The sequence below is a fragment of the Diplotaxodon limnothrissa genome, linkage group LG17 (genome assembly GCF_057381915.1).
Source record: "Diplotaxodon limnothrissa isolate DT_005_m linkage group LG17, D_limnothrissa_male_GT1.1, whole genome shotgun sequence".
In the NCBI taxonomy this organism is placed as follows: Eukaryota; Metazoa; Chordata; class Actinopteri; order Cichliformes; family Cichlidae; genus Diplotaxodon; species Diplotaxodon limnothrissa.
In genome coordinates, this window is record NC_140612.1 from 2,462,956 (window position 1) to 2,481,620 (window position 18,665).

The 18,665-nt window shown below is 41.9% G+C and overlaps 1 protein-coding gene across 1 annotated transcript; it reads left to right on the forward strand.

Annotated features, from left to right (window-relative positions):
• Window positions 1–499: 499 nt before the first annotated feature.
• LOC146614457 (uncharacterized) lies at window positions 500–17,001 on the forward strand. Its single transcript, XM_085375946.1, has 4 exons — window positions 500–801; window positions 12,596–13,083; window positions 13,380–16,619; window positions 16,749–17,001. The coding sequence occupies exons 1-4, from the start codon at window positions 797–799 to the stop codon at window positions 16,811–16,813; spliced, it is 3,798 nt and encodes a 1,265-aa protein (XP_085232072.1). The 5' UTR covers window positions 500–796; the 3' UTR covers window positions 16,814–17,001.
• The last annotated feature ends 1,664 nt before the right edge of the window (window positions 17,002–18,665 follow it).

Below are 18,665 nucleotides of genomic sequence, written 5' to 3' on the forward strand. Positions count from 1 at the left end.
TCTGGATGTTCTGGCCTGTATAGACCTGTACCTTCTCCCTGAGGGCAGCAGATGGAAAAGGTGGCGCGCAGGGTGATGTTGGTCCCGCAGGATACTGTGCACCCTCCTCAGACAGCGGATACTAGTCTGTGTTAAATCAATAGTAATATATTTTTAAATATTGTGTACTTAGATTAGGAACAGCAGCACTTTTACAGTTGTTACATGTTTAGTGAGCAGCTGCCAGATTGTGATGTCATGCATTAAGATGTCAGCTGTCATAATGTGAATCCACCCGAAAGAAACAGAACCAAGCTTGCACACTTGGATACAGGATTTCTGGATTAACGTCTTCGATCCTGAGGACACCCCTGCTTACATGTAATTCTAGATATTTATTATGCTCCACCTCGTACGAGTTTATCCCCGCCTACCAAAAACACACCAATCAGAGTTGGCTCACATGACACATAAAGGCTCCGTTTCGCCCTTTCATTCCTTCAGGGAGAGGGACAGTTAAGAGGAAACGCAGCAGCTGAGTCATTCCTGTTGTGTTTGTTTGAAGTGTGTGGCCTAGGCAGCGTGCGTGTTTGGTACACCGCCGTTCGCAGGAACACGGACTCTGTCGACAAAATTCCCTTTGAACAGAAGCGGGTGTGAGGAAAATATAAGTCCTAATTATTAATTTATAAGGAAGCATGGACTCTTGCTGATGACAACCAACATTCTCGTGGATTTCACTAGTCTGGAGTGGAAATATGCTGCTGCGTTCATGTGGAAGCCTCGAAGTAGACGGAAATTGTCATAAGTAAGGCGAATGTGGTAAGTTAACTGACAAGGGGTGTGTGTGTGTGTGTGTGTGTGTGTGTGTGTGTGTGTGCGCGCGCGCATTTTATGTTAACTTTATATGTAAAACAAAATGTATTTCACTTTTTGTGCGTCATCTCTTCAAAAGAAGTGAAACTGTAAGTCAGTGTTTGTATGTGTTTTACATGCCGGTGTGGCTGTTTACTAATCAGAAGCTTTGTTCGAACCAGCTCCAGTTTGCATGCCAAATATCATTGGTCAAGCTGCTCCCGATGCACTGGTCGGAGTGTGAATGTGTGTGGGGAAAAGCAATTAACTTCCTCGCGCGTAAATTCAACAAACCGCGCGTGTTGAACTTATCAGCCGCGTGCGCAAAGAATTCATCGTGCACACCTTGAAAATTTCCATGAAATTCCAAATCAAAACCCCATAAACTATGGTATGTTACAATAATATTAACTCTGAGTGGTAGATGCTGTTATTCATTAATGCCGCATAGAGGTGGGTCAGAGTAATAACAGAAATTAAGTTTGAAATTACATTTTCTATAGTTACCTGACAGCAGCTGAGCTATGCCATTATGGCCATGTCACATGAATGGTGTGACAGCTATTTCACTTCTATAAACTAACAAGTTCATGTTGAATAAAAAAAAAAAAAAAAAAAAAAATCTTATTCTTCAGTCAAACTTTGAGGCAGTAGCTCTCAAATGTTCTTGTAGATTGTTCAAAAGAACCCCCAAAGTCTAAAGAGTCTTTGAAATGTGAGAGTTTGAGCATGACAGGCCAAAGGTAACAACTGACCTCTTTATATACCAGTGGCCCAGTATTAACTTGTTCCTTGTTCTGCAATTACAAGCTCTGTGTAAACAATCTTGGTATCAAAATAAACTTACACTTGTGAGATTTCATCAGAGGTGTAAAACTTGGAGCAGATGTTACTGAGGCTGAAACACAGAAAGGCAGAAGTGGCTCTGATGTGGCTAGTTAGCTGCAATAGCTCCTGATAATAATTAGTCTATTGGCTGACTTCAAAGATAACTGAGGAAACTGAGAAGCCAGTTTCTGTCTTTTTTCTTCTGTGTTTGGCTGAGATTCTAAGGTTTTAGCACGGTTCTAAACGAGTTACATAGCTGCTTTTCATTTTCAAAACCTACATGCTAAGACACCCAAAAAATATAATGTGAACGTGGTTAGATCCCTTCTTTATGAGGAAACAAAAATGCTCATCATAAGTGCTCAAGGTTATGTTTTTCTGCGCCGAACGGAGCTTCAGAGTACCCAGCCTTCTTGGAGTCACTGAGTGTTTGAGGTAGTTCCACCTGAGACCCTGTTGTCCTGCTGGGAGACTTCAACACTCATGTGGGCAACGCTGGTGAGACCTGGAGCAGCGTGATTGGGACTGACCTGCCAGATCTGAAGCAGAGTGGTGTCCTGTATGTCCATAATGAACACCATGTTCAAACAAAAGGGCAGCCATAAGTGCACGTGGCACCAAGACAGTTCAGGCAACAGGTTGATTGATTTTTGCAATCGAATAATCAGATCTGCAGCTGTCAGGGGTAGACATTTGTTCTATCACAAGTAAGAGAAATAAGACACTGCAGACCAACTCAGAGTTTTAAGAACGTGCGCACGTTCGGTGTGTGTGTCTTCTCAGGGTGAATGTCCCTGAGAAGACACACACCGATTGCAGGCTTGCTTGCTTTATTTATAGGGAAAAGCAGGTTACATAGTACTTCCTCTTCTGTGAGGAGTCGGGGAGAGGTTAGACGTTAGCTCAGCGCTTATCTGACCTCACACACACACACACACTCTGAAATAACGAATACAGAAGTATATCATGCTTATCTGACATCTCACACACTGAAGTAAGGAATACATCATGTTCTCTTTAACAATAAGCTTGGTTATGTTGAAATATATGAACACTTGAATATAAGGCACACTTGATTATATTGTATTATGTAAAAAATCTTCTTACAGCAGCCATATGTTCTGGACCCTCAGGTGAAGAGAGATACTGAGCCGTGGACCCAAGGTGGTTGTTACTTGACATGTTGGTAACCCCCAAACCAGATAGTGGACACCAGAGGTGAAGCGAACCATCAGGCTGAAGGAGTCCTATCAGGCTTGTTTGCCTGTGGGGCTCCTAACACAGCTGATATGTACTGACAGGCCAAGCGGAACGGGGCTCTGGTAGAGGCTGAGGCAAAAAGTAGTGTTGGTGAGGCAAGGGCGTAGATTTGGTCATATCGCACAGCCCTAACCCCCGGCCTGTTTCAGGCTGGACAATAATAACGGTGGCATTTAACTTATTTTATCCGATAAATAAACACTGTAAGATACAAGTTTTTTTGTACATGCATATGTATACCACTCCACCCCAACAGCCCTTTTGAATGTCTCCCTAATTCTGAGGTCTCAAGGTTGGGAAGTATGTGCTAGGCTTTGGCCCACATCAGTCGAAAATTGTATGTAACCATGAATAACGTGTTGCCATGTCCACCAGGAGAGACTGGACAGTATAGATGTAAAACAAATATGCCAGCAGTTTCTCAGTTAACGAGAGGAGAAGGCCTCGCAAAATCGCTAGCCCGATGTCCCGGGGCTAGCGATTTTTCCAGTCGGGCTACCAAAATCTATCTCTGCCCTGCCTGTCGGCCTATCGTAGGAAGGAAAGATATGTCAATGCTTTTGCATTCTTTCGGAAATGTAGCTGGGTAATTACGTCATTGGCATCGGTGAGCCACTGTCAATATGTGACATATTGAAATCGTGTTTGAATTTGCGCTTGTTTTTTGCTTTCACTTTGCAATCGTGCGAACTGTGTATAGAGAGCGACAGCACTGATTGGTGAGTGATGATAATTTGTGCACCAATTCCTCTGACATCGTCTTATCAATCGTTAGCTTACTATGCAAACATGACAAGTGAAATCTCCCGCAGCTTAAACATGTGAGAGGTTGATCGCGCAGAGAATCGCTGAGCGTTATGTGAGTGCGTGTGTAAAAGCATTTCAGTTCTGCTGAGCCAAATAAGACAGGTCAGGGTGAAGAAGTGACAGCCAAAGAAAAGCTTACCACAAAACGGAGAAGTTATGACAAATCAGACTATAAGGCAAAAAGAAAGTGCAGCTTTATGGTTTCATGGACAAAATAATTTCTGTGGCTGCAATATGACGAGCTAAATAACCAGGGCTGCACATAAGTGGTCCGCAGGTGCGCATTCGCTGTCAAAATAAAAAACACGCACAAGATATGAAGTTGCAACGCGTGTTTGCATACATAAGATTTTCTGGAGGAGGACAGACATTTGTTTAGAACTCTTAAAGATGTCGAAGAAGCTCCTTTAAGCAATTACTGTGATGTTCCTCCACCTCCAAAGAAATGTCAGCAGGCTGAACCACAAAAGAAGCACGTATTCTCGGAAAAGTGGTTGCAGGAGGTGAGCTGGCTTCAAACAAATGATGAACGCACAGAGATGTGGTGCGGAATGTGCCGTGAAAATCCCACTCTAGCAGACAAAAACAGCCTTTTATATGGACGCAAACGCGTGTTGCAACTTCTTATCTGGTGCGTCTTTTATTTTGACAGTGAATGCGGACCACTTATGTGCACCCGTGTAAATAACATAATGTTCTGCCGGGTGTGTTGTTGGTTTTCTCTCGATTTCTGAGTCGACAAGCGCCTTTGTTACTGGGACCAGTCATTTTAAGAAAGGCCCCCATGAGAAATGCAAGAAACGCATTATTGTTCAGTCTGCAATATCTTTTCCAGAACAAACACCAATTGCAAATAACATACTAAAAATAAACCTGAAAAATCTGTTTAGAACAGCTACTATGTTGCAAAGAGTGAACTACCACTGGCACAATGTAGCAGTCTTTGCAAACTTCAAACAGCAAATGGCCTCGATCTTGGTTCCACTTGTCTCTTACCTGTGACTTCAGTGGAAATTTCAAATTCAGGATCTGACACAGACTGATTCTTGTCCTACACAGTTCTTACAAGTTCATAGAAATTTCTGTTCAATTAGAACCAAATATTTGAGTTGATTGTAATTTTTATACAATGTTGTAATTTGTGTTTCAACAATTTTTTGATTAATGTTTTGTTTCCGTTACAATATTATACTTTAATGTATAATATTGTAACGGAAACAAAACAGGAAACAAAACATCAATCAAAAAATTGCTTTTTGTTTTTTTTGTTTTGTTTTTTTTATTCAGGCTACCAAAAACTGAAGAGTCCCTGCCCGAAGGGCTACCAGGGATTTTGAAATTTTGCGAGCCCTGAAGAGAAAGCAAACACAAAAAGAGCAACAAACTAGCTAGCAGTAGATGACAGTAGATACTAAATATTAAACGCTATTGTGCAGCATGCAAGATAGACGGCGCACAATGTGCTTTGAGGCAGCAGCCAAGAAAGGTGTAGTCCGCATCTGTGTACACCTGTGTGGATCAGCATGCTTGTATTCCAAAGGTTTGTAATGATCTGCTAGGGAGTGTAGAGCCATAGCCCCGTCCCCCAGGGCATGAAGCAGGTATGGAGGAGATCCAGGCCCCAGACATCCAGAGGCCCCAGAGTACGAGGGCCACCAAGGGGGGGGACCGTGCCACCCTCCTGGGAAGAGCTGAGTAGAGCCCCAAACAAGAGGTCACGGAGCAGAGGCCAGAGGGGGTTGCAGTGGCGTGCCCGCGGGCTCTGCCGGCAGCCAGCTGTGCCAGAGAGGACTGGGCTTCAGGCCCAGAGGCCTGAGGGCACTCCACCCACCGCCCAGGCACACAAGCACTTTTATTAACATACAGCATAGATGTACATGAAAAAATTACTCAAAACTAAATTATTAGCATTCATTAAATGATAATGCTCCAAAAATAAAAGAAAACAATGTTTTTTCTGCATAACAAAAAGCTCACAATTGTGCAGTCAAAATGTAAACTAAAACACGATGAGCACAATAACAAAGACAGATTTCACAGCTGCTCTGTTCCCAAGTTCGTGACTGACAGCCTGGAGTTTGAAATCCTCTTTGTAACCACGTTGCTGAACAGGTGCAATTTATGGTCCTTATACACACACGTACGGTAATATTACGTTGAAGCACAGTACGTATCACTCCGCGAGGCTCCTCGGTAGCCGTAATGCGCCGATAATCCATAGAGTGGTGCAGCTCCGTAGCTTACCAAAGTCGTACTAAAAAAATTTTTGACGTATTGCTGAGCGCCGTGTACCACAAAATCTGTTTGCGGTCATCAAGCACAACCAGAATTCATACATAAGGCGCGCTGTCAACTTTTGAGAGAACTAAAGGATTTTAGGCCGTGCAGCCCCTGTAAGCTGCATGGCATTAGTGCGGTTAGCTCGCTAACACGTTCATGCCGTCCAGCCCCACGCACGGGGCTATGTGCAATAGCTCGTTAACGGAGGTTTGCCGTGTCCATCTTGTCCTTACCTGAAGGTGAAGCGGTGGGGGAGGAGGGGGAGTTGTGTTCAGTGAAGGAGAGAGGCGAGGCGCCGAGTAACGTTGTTTAGAGACAAAAGTGGACGAAAGGGAGGCAAACTTGCAGCTCCACCATTATAATTATAACGTAACCTAGACTTTATTGATATAAAGGATATTGTCACAGCTTATATCAATATTTTTAAAAAACGCGATATATCGCCCAGCCCTAATCTCTACCCACATCACTCATGGGAAGCATTGCTTCAATAAAAATGATGGTCTTGCCAAAAATTAAGTGATTTCAGGTAAACCATCTTTGTATATTTCCAAATGCATTTGGAAAGATAAACCCCTGCGTATCAGCTTAAAAACACTACAAGGGACAAAGGAGGACTAGATCTGCCTAACTTTCAGCACTACTTCTTAGCCAACAGGCTTCAGTTCATCACAGGATGGTTAAAACACACCCTCTTAGATGAGCCCTGGCTGGATGTAGAATGGGCACTATGCAATAATTTAGAGATTTCAGATCTACCATTTATCAGCTCAAACATCAAACGACATGAATGCCTTAAAACATCAACGTCAGCTCTTCTCTGACAGCTGGTGGGAGTTTCTAAGAAATGACTGAGTCTTCATTAATCCCATGCAAACTTACACCTATGAATGAAAGGCTTTATTGGCCACATGCAGGTTGCCCCGCAGTGGAATAGAACCCCACTGCGAGGTGTGTAAGTCGGGGACACACACGGACATCACATGGGAATACAGGTCGGAGATCGGCAGCGTTACAGAAAGACACTGAAAGTACACAACAATGGGAAAGTAGAAGAGGAAAAAGACCTACTCGTGCTGAGCACCTATGGGAGGACAGCATGAGAACAGGAAACAAAAAAAAAAAAAAATCTCCTGGACAGAGAGCACATAAATGTCCACAGTACAACAATGGAGTACGTGACAAGCCACAAGGTTGGGTAGGGGGTGAGGAGTAATCCGAAGGAAACAAAGCAGTCATCCTGCACAGCGCTACCATTCCAGCGCGGCACACGGACCCGCCGTGTTCCCCCACAGGAAACAAGCATCGAAGGTGTTTGGAAAGGGAGGGGGGGGGGTGTGGGTGCGTGTCCAGAGTTCAGCTGAGACGGTGTCCTCCGCCCTATCAGGCTAAGTAACAACCCTGACATACTACAGAATAATAAGATTAACTTCCCTTATTAACAAATTGTATTAACAAATTAAGTCTGTAATAAAAAGGAAATTTAAACCTTAAGTTGAACTACAAACACCGGGTGTGGTACAATTTCTTTATCTTAAAACTCTCAAATTACTGTCTCAAATATACCGTATTTTCACGACCATAAGGCGCACATAAAAGTCTAAGATTTTCTTTAAAAAGTACGGCGCGCCCTATAGCGCAGTGCGCCCTGTGTGTTGTAAGGAGGACGTAGTAGAGAATACCATGAGAACGCTAAAGGGTGAAGTGTGGGCGTTGATCGTATATACCGGACAATCGCACATACCTGTATAAAAGGACAGGTATGTGCATTATGTGGAACATTGTTGTTTTAACAACCCTGAAAATGGCAAAGAGACACGCTTATGAAGCACAGTTTAAACTGAAGGCCATCAGCTACGCGGAGGAACATGGAAATCGAGCAGCCGCGAGAGAATTTAAGATTAACAAATCGATGGTTCGCAAATGGAGGAAGCAAGAAAACGAGCTCCGACAGGTCAAGAAAACGCAGCTGAGTTTCCGCGGACATAAGGCGAGGTGGCCCGAGTTGGAGGAAGGACTCGAGCGGTGGATCATCGAGCAAAGAACGAGCGGGAGAAGCGTTTCGACGGTCACCATTCGACTAAAAGCAGTTTCACTAGCTGAAGAGATGAACATTGAACATTTCCAAGGAGGTCCGTCTTGGTGCTTTCGGTTCATGAAACGGTGCCATTTTTCCATCCGGACCAGGACTACGGTAGCGCAGCAACTTCCAGCGGATTATACCGGTAATGAAAAGCTGGCCATCTTCCGCTCCTACTGCAGCAAACACATTGGCGACAAAAACATCCAGCCCAGCCACATCACTAACATGGACGAGGTCCCGCTCACTTTTGACATCCCGGTGAGTCACACTGTGGAGAAGAAGGGGACCAGCACGGTAGCGATACGCACAACGGGGTATGAAAAGTCTTCTTTTACTGTTGTGCTTGGCTGCCATGCTAATGGACAGAAACTGCCGCCTATGGTGATTTTTAAGCGAAAGACTTTGCCTAAAGAGAAGTTTCCAGCAGGAATCATCATTAAGGCAAATGAAAAGGGCTGGATGGATGAGGAAATGATGAAAGAGTGGCTGAGGGAGGTGTATGTAAGGAGACCAGGTGGTTTTTTCCACGCATCACCATCGCTCTTAATCTGTGACTCTACGCGTGCCCATCTCACAGCCGATGTGAAAAAACTAGTGAAACAAATGAACTGTGAGCTTGCTGTCATTCCGGGAGGCCTGACAAAGGAACTCCAGCCGCTGGGCATCGGTGTGAACCGAGCGGCGTGGGAGCGATGGATGACCGATGGGGACCACAGTTTCACTAAGAGTGGAAGGCAGCGCCGGGCGAGTTACGCCATAATTTGCGAATGGATTGTAGATGCTTGGGCTAACATGTCTGCTAGCACTGTTGTTCGAGCTTTCGCAAAAGCCAGCATCATTTCCGAGGAGCCGCACGGCACGGAAAGTGACTCTGACAGTGAAGAAAGTGAACCTGGCATGTTTGATGGAGATTTAGCGCAGCTGTTCAATTCAGACACAGAGGATGAGGACTTCGATGGGTTTGATGACAATTACCGGTAATAAAAATGTGAGTACCAAACTCAGTTTTGCTCCCGCTTTATTTTTAAACACGCATACTTGTATGCGCCTTATAATCAGGTGCGCCTTATGTGTGTCTTAAATACATTAATGGCACACATAACTGAGACGGCGCCTTTTAGTATGGTGCATCTTATGGTCGTGAAAATACGGTACAGGACACTCTCTAAGGTAGATCAGAATCACTTCAGATTACAAAATGGGAACCATCAGTCAGCTTAGACCAAACCTTCTGGTCTCAGGTATGCTTAAAAACCTTTTAAATTGATTAGAAATCCCAGTCTACAATGAATACAATACAAAATATTATATAGTGCACTATACAAGTCATCGGATGTTCACGATGGACTTTACGTCTTCTAACAACTCCTCACACTGTCAAGGCAATCCTATCCCCCAGTCATGTCTGTTCAGTTTGTAATCAGGACTGCCACAGTTAGTCGTTTAGTCACAATTACATCGACTATTAAAATTGTCGATGCGTCGTTTGAAGCTTTGTAAGATGCAGGAATAAGTAGTAGGATTTAAGAGTATAATAACAGACTGGAACAGAAGATGGCAGCAATGCATGTGCAAGGATGCCAGCTGCCGTTAAACCCCGAAGAAGAAGAAGCTGTCTCTGGTATCGTAGCTGTGTCCAGATTTTGTGGTGGCATCCTTCGGAGGCCGCATTTGTAGGTAGAGCTGGGCGATATAACGATATGTATTGCAAAATAACTTTCTCGATAGAAAAGTTAAACTATTGCGATAGATCTCGCCGCTCTTGTCCTCTTAAAAAAAAAAAAAAAAAAAAAAAAAAAAAGAACAGCCAATCCAAATTAAGTAGCGCAGAGCTGAACCAATCACAGCCGCAGCGTCACGTCACGTGACTTGTTACATACAGCACAAGTGCCAAGCCGCACATGTGTATTTGTTTGGGAAGCAGCCAGCCGCCGTACTGCCCGGGTAATGGAGGAAATGAGTGTGCCGACTAGAGAAACATCAACCGAGCGTGACCGACGGTTACCGAAGAGAAAACAGATGATGGTTCCAACGCCGGAGAGATTGTCGAACGGAAAGGCCAGAGAAGTTCCGTAGTGTGAAGGTATTTCTGCTATTTCAAGTCTGACAAAAAACAGAGCAGCGCGCACTGTAAATGTGCCGAAAGCAAGTCTGGAAATACAATAAAGCGGTGCAGCTCAGTCTCTGACTGGAAGCGCTGATTCGTCATTCGGCTTTTGTCAGACTAAAGTAACTGTTAAAACTGTTTGAAAAGCTCAGCTATACAACAAGGAGAGATCGAGAATTTCCTTTTAGTTCTCAGTTTATTTGATATTGACTGTTGAAAGATTTTATGTTTATGTATAGAAGTACATTTCATTTGAGGTCCTCTAGATGTGTTTGCTCTTTTTACTAGAGAAGTTACACTGTGCAAAGCTCAGCATAAAGTCTCTACTGTTGTATGTTATCTCTTCCACTCATGTGTCTGTGACGCAAACATGCTTGAGTATAAATAAAGGGTGGCAACGGCTGCGGAGTGTGAGTCTCCGTTTGAGCTCTCACCCGTGTGCACGTTAAACCTGCAAACCTGTCTGAGTGTCATTTATTCTGACCTGAGTTGCATTACAGGAAAACTCCTGACATTGACAAAAGTTAGTCAGTTTTGTCTGTTCTTCTGTAAAACAAACTAAGATTTATTTTTAGAATTAATATTTTGTTTCTAAGTGGAATTGACAGTTTAGTCTGTTTCGTTTGTTCTATTTTGAAACTTAAACGCTTTAGCGGCTGCCTTTTGTGTAGTTTGCAATATTTGCCTTTATTTATCTGAAAAAGTCTCATGTTCCTTAAGTACATCTACCCTGTTGAACTTATTATGGGAAATAAATATTTAAATCAAAACAAGCTGCTGATTATTTCACATTTTACTTGTGAGCAACGGCACATTTAAATCTTACAAATATAGTTATTTGGCTGATATCGTGATAGATATCGTTATCGCCTGAAATGGGGAAAAAACATATCGTGATATGAAAAAAAATCTTATATCGCCCAGCTCTATTTGTAGGCCGATTATGTTACAGTGTTGCAACAAAGGCTGTCCAAATTCAAAGACTGCTCCAAATGCAGCCAACAAATGTGTCCTCCTTTTCCCCCAGATTTGAAGGATGGGTCGGGTGTATCCTTCTTGGCCCAACCTATCCCAGAATTTATAGCATGGCCCAGCCAATTCCAGTTTCCAACAATGGTAGCAGCTACCTAGTTTTAATATTACTCTTATTTCTCTTTCTGGGTCACAAAATAAACTTTAAAGATATTTTCAAGTGTGAATGTAGCTGTGTAAACTTCAAATATCTGCTCAGTTTATCAAGACATCATATACGTGCAAAAGTGCTCTCGGGTTTTTGGAGACGTCTGTTACCCACTGGCTCGATAGCTAGCTGGGGGGGTTCAAGCCGGCGTAAACAACGAACTCCCGGCGCATTGTTTTCAGACCCCCCTCGGTCTTTGGCTACTCAGGTTAAACATGAGATAGAGAGAGAGAGAGAGATAGATAGATAGATATAGATAGATAGATATAGATATAGATATATAGATATAGATATATATATATATATATATATATATATATATATATATATATATATATATATATATATATAATCACTTAGATAACTTTAAAATGTTTTTGGCATTTTTCAGGGTTTTATTTGTCCCTGAGTAAATCGGTTTGCTGAGATCAAAGTTGGTTTTCACACAGCTGAATAAACGTTAAACAGAAGAGTGAGACTGTAGAGAATTTACTCCGGTGTCCTATTTATATTTCTCCACAGAGACAACCTGCAAATGTCATTAAAGGTTTAATAAACCATCATCTTGCCTTTATTTTTAGTTAGCACATACCTTAAACACTTCAAGCTGTAAGCTAATGATAGTTAAGAGGAGACTGAGAGCGGTGAACCCCAGGAGAGCTGCCAGTCTCAGGGGCTGTGGTTAAAGCCTGTGCATCCTCTCCCTGACTCATGGCACAGTTCCCCGTCTACCTGTCTGAAGGCCTCCACTATCATTCACGTCCCCAAAAAGCCTGGTATAGACATCCTGAATGACTACAGACCTATAGCCCTTACTTCTATAGTAATTAAGTGTTTTGAGTGAATACTATTTCAGCACATCAGAGACTGTCTACACCCAACACTTTGCATCCTCCGTGGACTGATTTGCTCTGTAAGCAATCACCATCACTTCACAGAGAGCTGGGTCATCTGGAGAAGAGGAAGGGCTCCGTAAGGATGCTCTGCATGGACAGCTCAGCATTCAATAACATAATATACGACATCTTCAGCTCAACTCTGATGGAGATAAGACTGTGTACAGGGCGGAGGTAGAGAACTTGCCCTCATCTTAAATGGAGACTGGTGGCATTTGTCTCCATGTTGGCCATTTAAACTGTTAACAAAGTGTGTGTGTGTGTGTGTGTGTGTAATTGTATAACTATAACCCAGATTTTGGTTTACATTGTTTTTGCAGGATGTATGCTCTCCAGGGCTTAAGAGCAAGGTGTCCACATCATGCCCATTGTTGTAGATCCTTAATTACCACCTCATCTTCAAGAGACAAAATGGGTTCCAATGTTGAACTTGATATTGGAGCTGATATTTCAGATGAACGACATTGTAAGAATCAAGAAGTGAGAAATTCAACAAACTGTGGACTGAAGAGGAAACGACAGCGGAAGATCTCTCCTTATCCTCACAGCCATCAACCAACAAAATGTGAAGATTTTGAAGTTGAGAAAGCCAAATCATGGACAGATGAAATGTTTGACTTCATCAATAAAGAGATTGCCTTTTACAAGTCAGACGTAAAGAAGAAAGAGACTTCCAACGCTTCTGGGATTCAACACTGCACTGGACAACCTCTTGACCAAGACGGGTTGAAAAGCAGCAAAGGAACAGAATTATTTCCCAGCTCTAACAAGAATTATGATACGTCTGCATCAGAGAACTGTTTAAAAGGTACACTAATCTCTGCTGTATAAAGTTTAAAACATTCTCCCAAAATGCATCTGCTTGGATCGAATTATGTCTGTAAAGGGTTGTCAGTCATGTTCTGATAACTGAAGGTAAAAGACATGCCAGTGTTGATGAAATAATGTATAACCACTCCTAATTATTCAGTACCTGCACCAAAGAATCCAAATGCTAGACTGAAGAATGTAAAACGAATTGCAGAGCTGGACAACTTTTCTGAATCACACTGCAACAAACCTGGAGTGGTGATATAAGTAACTTTCATCTCTTTATGTCCACAGATTATCAACATGTCATGTTGGATGTTGCTGCCACTTGCACAAAGAATGAAGCAGAGAGTCCAGTGACTGTGACAGCAGTGTCTGGGGTCACCGTGCCAGAAGAGACTGAGAAGTACCCAGGATTAACGGTCCGCTGCAGTTCCTCACAAGGAGAGCGTGAGAGACTCAAAGAAACACCAGGCACTCTACCTTTGTTATCCAAGCATGTGAGATGGGAGAGGGAGGATGTTAGCCTCAAACCAATTGAAGGAGTAGGTTTAGGCAGTGGGCCTTGTGTGATTGGTGGAAATCAAGATAAAAATGTAAACCAACTTCAGAAAATTGAAGACCAACACTACTGCCATGTTGAATCTAAGGATGCAGTTGCACTTTCCAGCCTAGATTCATTAACTGATAAAACTGAGCTTGGCAAAACGCGAGTCTCTATGTACCAAAGTGAACAATCGGTGCGCAACCAAACAAGCTATAAAAATGCTGAAGAGGATACAACTGGTGTGTGTTTACAGGCTTGTTTAAGCGCATCTCTTCCTTTGAATAAAGTGAGCAGTGGAGAGCTGTTCTATGTAACGGTTGTAAAAGATCCACAATATGAAGATATTTCAGACACAGAAAATTTATCGAATATGGACACGAATCTCCTAAACACAAATCAAAGGGACCCTTCATATGAAGATGTGAGTGAAGATGAGAATCCAGAAGTTGATGATGATGATAATGACGAGGAGATGCCTTCACCTTCATGTGACGTGTCTGAAGCCAGTAATACGCAGTTTGGACATGTGCAGAGTCAGGCCGAGTTTCCAAAGAACCAAACACTTGGCATAGCACAAGATTGCTCTTGTCCATGTTTTGTTGAAACTGAGGATGGGTTTGAACGTTTCTTATGTCCTAAATGTGACGGTGAGAAACATTTAGATTGGCAAGCAAGCTGCTCTTTGAGCCCCCTTTCTGACGCGCAAGATCAAGAGGAGACTGATGAGGACGATGATTGGCTTGTTATGCCTATTAGCGTATTAGATGTTAAATGGGAACCAGCAGATGAAGGCCAGGCTGACCCAGAAACTGCTTCACAGCATGATGGTGAGCATGAAGACCAGGTAAAACAAAGTGACACAAATCCAGCTGTCTGTGAGGTACCCGGATCTGTTCCAAACCATGTGCCAGCTTCTGCTTTTTCCATGATGGAGGTTTTTGAAACACCTTCTCATCTAGCAAAAGTCATACAATCTAGAGAGACAATGCAACAGTCCTTCATGGTGCCTTCTTCCTGGGGCACAACTGAGACTAAAGCTCAGAGACCACAAAATAGGGAGTCACATAGTGCTCCTGATGACAGTTGTGAAACTGACGATAGTTCCGATTACTCTGCTGATTCAGGACGTAACTATCTGACCGTGTCCAAACAGTGGTTAAGTAACCTGTCAGCGCCTGCGTCAGCAGAGAAAAATGACTCTGGTTCTGAAAAAGAAAATGAAGACCATGAGATGGCAAACTTACAACCAAGTCAAACGGGGAACAGAAGCAAGTCTTCAGAAAAGGATGACATCATCAACCTTGATTCTGACACCGAGGATGAAGGTGTCCAAAGCTGTCCAGAGACAAAAACAAAGAGATTATTCTCTACGCGCACAGAGAACAGTGGAGCTGCCAGCCTTAATCAACTGAAGAAACCTTCTCCTGAAACTGTGGAAGGAAACTGTCAAACCAATGGACGTACATCTATAGATTTATCCAGATGTTGTAATGAAGTGATCCAGAGTGGGAACCCTGACCTTTCACAAAGGACAGAAAAGTGTAATAATACTGGATCTCACCATGGTAGAAAAGCACGAAGCATTTCAGATGATCCTGCTGTTATAGTGATATTTGACAGTGATGATGAAGAAAAACAAAGCAGCAGACATGTCAAGAGGAGAAGTGGACTAATCTCTGAGTCGATGGGGAGGGATGGTACTTCACAAGGTGAAAAAAGGAAAAATAATAAAACGCAGGACGGCAAGCATGAAAGTGCTAAAACGGAGACCAAAGAGCCTGGTATGTTTCCTGCAGACACAAAGTCTCAGCATCAACCCAAACTTCAACATCCACAGTTGAAAGAAAAGAGACGGGATGTAAGTTTTAGACTATCGCACAGTATAAAGAAGAGAAAACTGATTCAAGTTATAAGGCATCCTAAGCATTTTCAGCAAAAAGCCAACAGACCACCTACCTCAAAAACAGTGGAAACAGACATGGAAAAAGTCCTTACCAAAAGGAAGACCATTTCTTTAGACATGGAGAATAGCAATAGTACCTTCATGGAAGCTCAAACCAACATTTTTGCCAATGAAAACTCTCAAATCGGTCTGTCATCCAAAGACTCATCTGAGAAGCTTCTGATGTCTGGGGAGCGGGAGGTATACTCCACTAAAGCTTGCCACAAGCATGTTCAACAAAAGGCAAAAAGGACTTTGGAAAAAGCATTAGAAAAATGCGTTAACACACAGAAGAGAAGAACCATAGTACTCTCATCACAAACTGAGGGCAGCAATGATGCCTTACTTTATGCACAAACTAGTCCATCCTCCAAGTACATGCCTAAGAGGTGTCTCCAGACTCTGGATTTGAGTCCTAATCCTGTGAGTCCTCACTTTTTTGTTCAGAGAGCTTCTCAGCCTAGTGAGCACCTGAAGCACATGGAGCAGTCTACAGTCCAAAAAAATAAAACTCTGGTGACACCAGAAACCAGCAAAAACACTCGCTCCTCTAAAAAGGAGACGCAACATCTTTACAAAGAGATAAATGACAAGACTGGATACAGAGGAACGCGCCACACTGATACACACCATACATTACTTTCTAAAACTAATACCAGCTCAGCTAGTGCCAGACGACATTTTTCTTTATACAGTTTACAGCAAGCTCATTCCCACAGCAGCACCTCAACATTAAGTCAGTCTTACACTCATACAAAGGACCCATCATCCTTTACATGCATGCAGCATTCAGCCAAGAAGCAAGTGTTTAATGACAGTCAAAAGAGCTTTGTCCCAACCAGGAGAGATCAAAAAACTAGTGTGGAGAGTAACCTACGAGCCCAGAACAGTTTCAAGTCAATGAAGAAAGGTAGATGTGGTGATGATGTGGCACACAGGCGGAGACGCAGCTTCTATCCGTCTGTACCTCCTCTGATGAAGAGGACCAAGTGTGAAGCCATTCAGCTGACCAAGGCCAGAAATCGGGACACTCCACAGAAACAAAGTGTGTACTTTTGAAGTCTTTAAAGTGTTTTGGATTATTATTCATTAATTATTCATTTAGGTAAAGTAAAAAATTATTTTAAATGTGTTTAATCTCACTGCATGTTCCTAAACTTGATTCTAAATGTAGGATTCCCTGTGAGTGAAGGCTATAAGTGGAAGAATGAAACAAGCTTCATGGCTAACAGAAGATGATCCTCAACAATATATACACGGACTGCATATAAAACATGAATCCGGCTTCTGGCCCAAATGTAAAACTATACATTCTTACGTTTCTTTTTTGCTAACAGCCCTGAGGGAACTATTTTGAGTTGTTTCAGATGTTTGTAGAGGTGCCACCATTTCTGTCTTTGGTTTATCAAAAGCTCTTCTGTACAGTACAGCGGCATTCATATAAAACTGTAAAATATTCAATATTTTACCTGTTGTCAGTGTAAATATGTACGTTTAATTAATGTTATATTGTTAACATGTGTCACCGTTGTCATTGTTTGTTTAAACAGGAATCTGTTTGCAAAGGCTACTTCATGCTTCACATTTTTACCTTGAAAGCTTATCTAGTACACACCAACTATAACTGTATTTTCAATTATACTGCTAAACAAATATGAGAAATGAGAAATTGACAAATGAAGTGTACATGTTGCAAATTTATGCCATAAAATGTGCACTTTATTAAGAACATGGCACTGGTCAATGAAAACCAGAACCATCACCTATATATAAACCGTACATTAAAAATCACACCGAAACTTAAAATTTTCCTTGAAGTCCTTTCAAAGCACTTTATACAACATTCTCACATCTCAAAGGCTGATGGGGTATTGTCACCCTGCCAGGCAGTCGGTGTGGATACTCAAGTCAATGCGAGAACGAGGCAACGTAGGATTTTTAAATTGATACCATTAGTTTGAATCCTACAGGTAAAGTTTTCTGAAAATCTCGTGAATCAGTGATTCGTGAGATGAGAGAAAAAACATGTTCGCCAGATAAAATCCAAATGAATTCATATGGTTCAGAAAAATTATAGTAATTACAAAATGGTATGTTTCAGGCTAGAATGGCAAAGGGGAAGCTGTCAGTAGAGGAACGAAAGAGAAGGAACAGGAATGATCAAAAAAGGAGAGAAAAAATTAACAGCCAGCCTGAGTTGAAAGAGTTTCTCATAAAGGGAAAGATGGAGAAATAGAGTGAAAGAGGGAAAAATAAAGAACATCAGTGATCTGAAAGAAAGAAAAAAGGCAGAAGAGAAGGTTTTGGAAACAAGCACAGAGACAAAAGGAGAGAAAGTCCAGCAGGGTCTAAACACAACCACAGAGAACTTTAGGAATCAAGGAGCAGGCAGCTACTGGCTGGTGAACTATTAAGATGTAGAACTTGACATGTGCAAAAACAGAATTGTTATGATGTGTCTTGTGATATTATGTAAGTTGTTAAGGTTTAATTGTCATTTTGAAAGAAATAATATCTTGTTTTCTACTAGTGTGTCACCACCGTCAGATTTGTGTCACCACCGTCAGCACCTTGTCAACTCCATAATATGGAGTTTTTCTTTATTTTTCTCTTTTGGAGAACCATATATTTTCCTCCCTCATGATCTTCCAATAGAAATACGTAGTTTTCTCAAATGTGTAATTTGCATGCTGCTAAATATGATTGTTTCTTATAGAGATTAAATACAAGCTTCTGAAAATATGTATGACTGTAACTCTAATAATAAAAAGCCAAAGAATCTTACTCTTAAACATGGTTTTTAGTTTGAAAACATATGTGCATAAACAGTAGAATAGACAAGCTACTAATAGTCAAAATAGCTGAAACAACTTAATTTAGAATATGTATTTTTGCATTTCTTTGTGTCTGATGGTGTTGACTAAACGTTGCACTTCTCCAGCAAAAACATAAATTATTAAAAAATGTTACACCTGGGAGATTGTACCAAAACACGGTGAGACAGCCAAAACTTTGTGTAACAATTATATGTAAATATGTTTTTGAAAAATCAAAAAATATATTTTAGAAAATTAAAACCTGTTTTGTCCCT